The sequence below is a fragment of the Serinus canaria genome, chromosome 4 (genome assembly GCF_022539315.1).
Source record: "Serinus canaria isolate serCan28SL12 chromosome 4, serCan2020, whole genome shotgun sequence".
NCBI lineage: Eukaryota > Metazoa > Chordata > Aves > Passeriformes > Fringillidae > Serinus > Serinus canaria.
In genome coordinates, this window is record NC_066317.1 from 11940973 (window position 1) to 11946972 (window position 6000).

General features: G+C 50.4%; 1 protein-coding gene across 3 annotated transcripts in view; it reads left to right on the plus strand.

Annotated features, from left to right (window-relative positions):
• Positions 1-5434, plus strand: part of IBSP (integrin binding sialoprotein) — a 51189-nt gene extending 45755 nt beyond the window's left edge. For 2 of the 3 annotated variants that reach the window (XM_050973834.1, XM_050973835.1), the window contains 6 exons: positions 1581-1645; positions 1725-1775; positions 1902-1973; positions 2161-2214; positions 4200-4301; positions 4586-5432. In XM_050973834.1, coding sequence (XP_050829791.1) covers positions 1592-1645; positions 1725-1775; positions 1902-1973; positions 2161-2214; positions 4200-4301; positions 4586-5158 — 906 coding nt within the window. In that variant the 5' untranslated portion in view covers positions 1581-1591 and the 3' untranslated portion in view covers positions 5159-5432. Of the gene's footprint in view, positions 1-1580; positions 1646-1724; positions 1776-1901; positions 1974-2160; positions 2215-4199; positions 4302-4585 lie in introns of all 3 variants that reach the window. The other variant, XM_050973836.1, reaches the window with a different exon arrangement.
• Positions 5435-6000: the final 566 nt, after the last annotated feature.

A 6000-nucleotide genomic window follows, 5' to 3' on the forward strand; every position in this document is an offset into this window, starting at 1 on the left:
AGGCCTCTGCAGGCATCCTGGAGAGGGATTTTTTTTTGTTGTTTTTAGCTTTTTTTTTTGGTCTAACGGCTCTGCACATGTGGCTGTGGGGCTGGGCCTTTGAGGTCAGTCTTTCTGTCTACTTGAAAAAACAGTGACAGGATTTCCCAAAAAGGGAGGTGGACACCCCCCAGCAACAGATTTCCCAATATTTATTTTAATTAAAACCCAGAGTGTTATTATATCCTCAGCCTCCCAGCCGCACATCTGAGGCCAGACCCTCAATTAAGTGGCTCAATGCAAACCTTGCTGGGTTTGGCAGTGGCATGGGGTACTATGTTTGTGCACCAAATCTGCCAGCGTTGAAGTTTTGGAGGGGTTTTGGTGCATGCTGGAGAGCTGGCGTCATTCTGGGTAGGGCGGTGACTGGCTTGCGGGGGGGCAAAGCCAGACCTTATATTCCAGCAGGGCAGCAACGGGAGGAAATCTCTGCTGGCTGACTCCATGGTTAGCTCTTGGTGCTGGGGCAGGGTAAGCTTGCTGCTGCTTTTCCCAGTTGGGTTGTGCACTGATATCTGCTTTTTGCAGGGAGATGGGAGGGTCAGCTTGCTGGCAGGATTGGGGTGCTGCTTTTAGTCTTTTCCTGGATCTGTGGCTTCATGAAGCGCTTGGGTGAAGGGGATGAGCATCCAGAGCCTTGCTGCAAGGTCAGAGAAACTTGTGGCCTCTTGTTTTATAGCCTGAATTAAGCAAAAATAAGGAAAATTCAAGCACAGATAAATGTAATAACAATTCCCTACAAGCACAACTGATACTGGGTTTAGGCAGAGGAAGGGTAGGAGAAAGCCTGACTGAGCTCAGGGGGATGCTGGGAGCCTTGTTCCCTGGGGGAAGGCTGGGGTGATACTGGAAGGATTGGTTGTGTTCCTTTCTCCTTAATGCAGGAGGGCAGGCTGTGTTTTAGTGCTTTGGGTGTGCAGCTCAGACCTGCCCAGAGCTAAGTCGTCTCCAGCTATGAGGGGGGCTCTTTGCATTGGTGCCTTGCCACTGCTATTTTTGCCAACGGCAGGCTGTGAAGCCAATTACTTCCCTTATTTGTTTGCTTGTTTGTTTTTCCTCAGTGAGGTTACACTGTCTGTGGTGTAATTCCCAGAAGCACTGCTTCCTGGGCAAAGCCCAAGCAGGTCTTGGAGATATGGAAGGGCGGCCACAGTGGGCAGTGCTCCTAGCTGCTCCTGTTGCATCTCCAGTGGGGCTTGGCTTTCTCCCCTCCCTTAAGGGCAATGGGGAAACAGGAATAAGTCATCCTTCTCCAGGAAAGCTTTGAGTTCACTACATGGTGAAACTTGCTTTTCTGGTATATTGTGGCTTCTAGAAAAAACAAAATGTATTAATGGAAGTTGAGGCAGATCTTTAAAAAATAAGAAGAAAAACAAAGAATTTGGTCTACCGAGGGGTAGGGTGACCTCACCAAGGAACGCTGGAGGTCAGCCTTTCTTCTCCTCAGTCCCCCACGTGGACACAGACATGTGGACGGTTTGGAGTGGTGTTGGTGCTTTCTAGCTGAAAAGCAAGGCCTCAATGTGTTTTGGTGTTCCTAGAGACAGCAGCCATGAGGAGTGTCCTGGTGTTTGTCTGCCTGGTGGGAATGGCGTGCACCTTCTCGGTGAGTGCCAGGTGAGGGGGGATGCCCTGGCCTTGCCAGGGCTGGTGTGGGGCTTTTACCAACCTACCCTTTCCCCCAGGTCAAGAGCTGGCTGCGGCAGCCCAAGTTGGATGACTCAGAAGATAATGCGGTAGAGTCTCCCCCACCCTGTGTGCCTAGCCCCACATGGGGCTGATCTTGAGGAAGAGCACATTTTGGTGGCTCCTGTACCCAAGGCCCCAGACTGATGGGATTTTTTCCCTCCTTCTCCTGGTAGGTTTTCAAGAGCCAGAACCGGCATTACCTGTACAGATACATCTACGTGTATCCCCTGCAGCAACAGTACCAGGTGGGTGCTTCCAAGGGGTTGCTGCTGCTTCACCACCCTCCAAATGCAGAGATTTTGGCCCAGACGAGATGGGGGCATGGTCTGTGCCCTGTTGGCATGGCCTGTTGGCCTGGGCACAGAACATTGTACTCATGACACCACTGGGAACCCACCCACCCGCCTCCAACTTGGTTTTTCCTCTTCTTAGAGTAGTGACTCATCTGAGGAAGAGGGGGATGGCTCAGAGGAGGAGGAAGAGCAGGTGAGTATGGCAAACCAGCAGTCTGCAAAACAAGTACAGGAATTTGGGAACTTTCTTTGGTTTTGTAGTTTCTGCTCAACAGCATTTGTGGTCATTGACTTCCCATAGGCTTGCACTCTGGATACAACTGGATTTTCTACTCTGGACCTTATTTTTTTTTTCCGGTCGATATTTTCCTTTTGCTTTCCTTTTTCTTCCTGGGCAGGAGTTGCACAAAACAACCCTGAGACAAATTCTCAGGGTTTCCGTTTCCAGTGGCTCAGAAAAGAGCAGGACGGGCCAAAGAACAGAACCAGGGAGGTTCACACAAAGAAGAAGGTGCTATTAGGAACTCCATTTACCTTCCTCTTTCCATTTACCTTCCTCTCAATGTTACCCCTGTAGCATTGAGAATACTCCTATGGAAAACCCAGTTATGCTCTGCATTTGTGTCTGTGGAGTGACACAAACTGATATTAGGAAAGTCAACTTTGTATCAGTCAGATGGTAAAGCTGCTCCTGTCTGCGGGATCATTGTGAGCTTGGGCACCTCTGGAGTTGTGAGAGCAACCCAGGTCCAAAATTAAAGGTAGGGTATTACAAAGATCTTTTGTGCCTTATCGGGCTGCAAATGCTCAAAAATAGTTCAGTGGTCTCAGGCACATAGGTGCTTTGAAATAAGGATCTGGCATGCTTAGAATCCTGTGTGTCACGCTTAATCAAGTCTTTTATTCTGTTCTTTTTAACACTTATTTAATGAAAGCCAGGGAATCTGGTTTTAAACCCCACCTTGGAGGCCTGTCAGGGCTTGGGATATAGCATGGGGTGGCCCCTGTGCCAGCCCTGGACCCTCTCTGCAACTTGCCCCATTTTAGCTGTTTCTTTCCTCTACCACTGCAATCTCTAGAGATAAATTTGAGCAGTGGGATGGGCAGCAAAAGGTGGAATTTCATTTCTCAGGAAGAAATTAACTGGTACGCAGGAACGTAGCTGCTCTTTAGGTCTGCCTTTTCATTTTGAGGGCACCAGAGCAGTGGCTGATCCCATGCAGGGATGTGCCTTCACTGGCAGGGTGGTCAGCAAGATGAATCATGCTGAAAGGCCCCAAGGTCAGTTATAGGTATGTAAAAAGCATTATAAAGCATATCAGTATGTAAAAAGCATTATATTGGCTGCTGTATAGGGAGCATCACTTCCACTGGCACAGCTGGCTGCAGTGTGCAATTTGATGGCTCTCCTGCTGGAGAGGAGAGTAGCCTGGATTTTCTCTGCCAGCACGTGCACCTGTATTTCAAGGTCTGAAGTGGCTCAAAATGCCAGGGTAGGTGTCCTTGGTCTTGGCATGTGAGCAGCAGGGATTACCCAGGGCAGTGATGACACTGACCTCAGGTCTCCCTGCCACGGCTGGGCTCATATGCTGGTGTCAACAAGCTCCACCTCCCAGGCTGGGCCCTGGGTGAATTGCCCCACCAGTTCCTCAGTATCTGCTCCAGGCTCTGTTTGTATTTGGGCTATTCCTTACAATTTTTTTTAGCTGTGCATCCCACTGAGAGCCCCGCTCTGCTGCTGATCTCTGGGGCCAAGTGTTGCTGATGGCTGATTGTTGGTAGGGTTTGGGCTCATGCCTGGCTTTGAGCCATCACACTCTCACTGACCGTCCACACATGATGTGCAGTGTGTTCACATGTAGTGTGCCTGTGGCTTTCTTTGTTTACTGGAAACTGGGGAGGTAACTTCAGAAGAAAACCTTCAGATGCTTTGCAAAGCAAAACTTGGAGCCAGAATGGGAACACCCGACTCCAGCCACCACCACATAATTGCACAGCTCCAGCTGCCCTGCTGCAGCTTCTACATTTCAGCCTGGAGCAAGACCCATGAGAGAACAGGGAACTCGGAGCAATGCCCAAATGCTCTGTGTGGATGCACTGTATCCCTCTCACTGAGGGGAGGCCTGCGCTCCACTCCAGCTGATGACCTCCTGCCCTGTCCTGTCCCTGTCCTTGTAGGAGCCATTTTATGCTGGAACCAAGGCAGCTGGACACCCTGCTGGAGCAGCCCCCGAGGACTGCCAAGTTGCACTGGAAGGAGACATCACATCCCCCCAGCAGGTGTGGTTTGGGGAGATAGAGGGAGCACCCATGGGGAGAGGGCTGTTCGCTGCATATTTGCTTGTACCCATGGGATACCCGACACCCTGTTTCTGCTTGGGGGGGTTGCTGTGGAAATACCTATAGCTGGACCAAGCTCTGGGCATTAACTTGGAGTTGAAAAGGGTACCCCAAAAAGACAGTCCTGCTAAGAAAAGTGTGGAGGGATGCTCAGCTGTGCCCTTTCTACATGGAGCTGCAGCCTCTGACATCCAAGTAATGCTGTGCTGTCTTCCCTCTGCCAGGGCAAGGGTTGCCAAAGGATCAGGCAGAGAACTGCCAGCAAGGGGGAAGACTCTGAAAATGAAGACAGTGATGAGAAAGAGGAGGAAGAGGAGGAAGAAGAAGTAGATGAGAATGAGAATGGTGTCAACGGCACAAGCACCAATACCACAGAGGGTATTGGACCTCATGGCAATGGCACTGTGGTGGCTGAGGAAGGCACTGGTGAAGCTGAGGAAGAGGAGGAAGAGGACGAGGAAGAAGAAGAAGAGGAAGAAGAGGAGGAGGAGGAAGAAGCTGAAGCCACCACCATTGCAAGCACTACCAATGAAGAGGGTCTGACACAGGCAACCACTATGGATGGTGGGAGACCCACAGATGTCACCACAGAGGCCACCACAGCTGGGGAGTTGTGGGAGTATGATGTGACAGCCAGGGACCACAGCCGGGGGTATGAGGGCACCACTGAGGGTGGGTATGAGGAACAGGATGAGTATGCACGCGGGGACAGCTACCGGGCCTATGAGGATGAGTACGGCTACTACAAAGGGCACGGGTACGATGTGTATGGCCAGGATTACTACTACAGCCAGTGAGCATTGGGGACAGCCCTGGTGCTCTCCCTTTCAGCCCCAGCCACTCAGGAAGGTGCATTCAAAGGCTCCCTGGAGCCACTGCGTGCCAGAGGGGATGCCAGGCAGCTTGCCGTGTGCAGGCTCCATCCCTGGCTCCATCCCAGGCTTTTCTTTTTTGTATCTTGCAAAGTGAAATGAAATGAAATGAAATGAAATGAAATGAAATGAAATGAAATGAAATGAAATAAAGCAACTGAACTGAGCTTGTTGGTGACAAAAGTTTTGCTGCCAAATTTTCTGTGGTCAGCGGAGGAGCACAGTGCTTGGTGAGGGGCTGAGGGTCTATGGTTGCCCGTGATGCTTAAGGCTAAATCTTGTTATTCCAGCTCAGATGCACTTGAAAGGAGGGAGGAATAGCAAGGCTAACTTGGAAAGCTTCTGCAGAGTGCCCTCTGAAAAACGAAAGGGCGCTTTTAGGGACACTGCTGTGGGATTACAGCCATGTTTTATGTAAAGTTGATGTGAATTTCCAATACATGAGCAGTGATAACTTTATCATGTCTTCTATTCCTTGGTAATGTGCCTCCCATGGCCTCCCATCAGGCAATGTTAATAAGGGCAAAACCACTAATTTCTCTTTCTGTGCATCACTAGTTGTAGATGCACACCCCTGTAATGAGGGCTTTGCTTTGTCCCTGCAAAAGGCACATGGGTACGAGGCTGGGCAACTTGGATGTGTGTCTTGAACACCACTACTGCAGCCCAAAATGTCCCTGTCACACAGCCTCATTCCCAGAGCAAGCTGGGGCTGTCACAGTGACAGTGGTGCATCCACTCCCCTCCTTCATCAGTGATGGTGATGC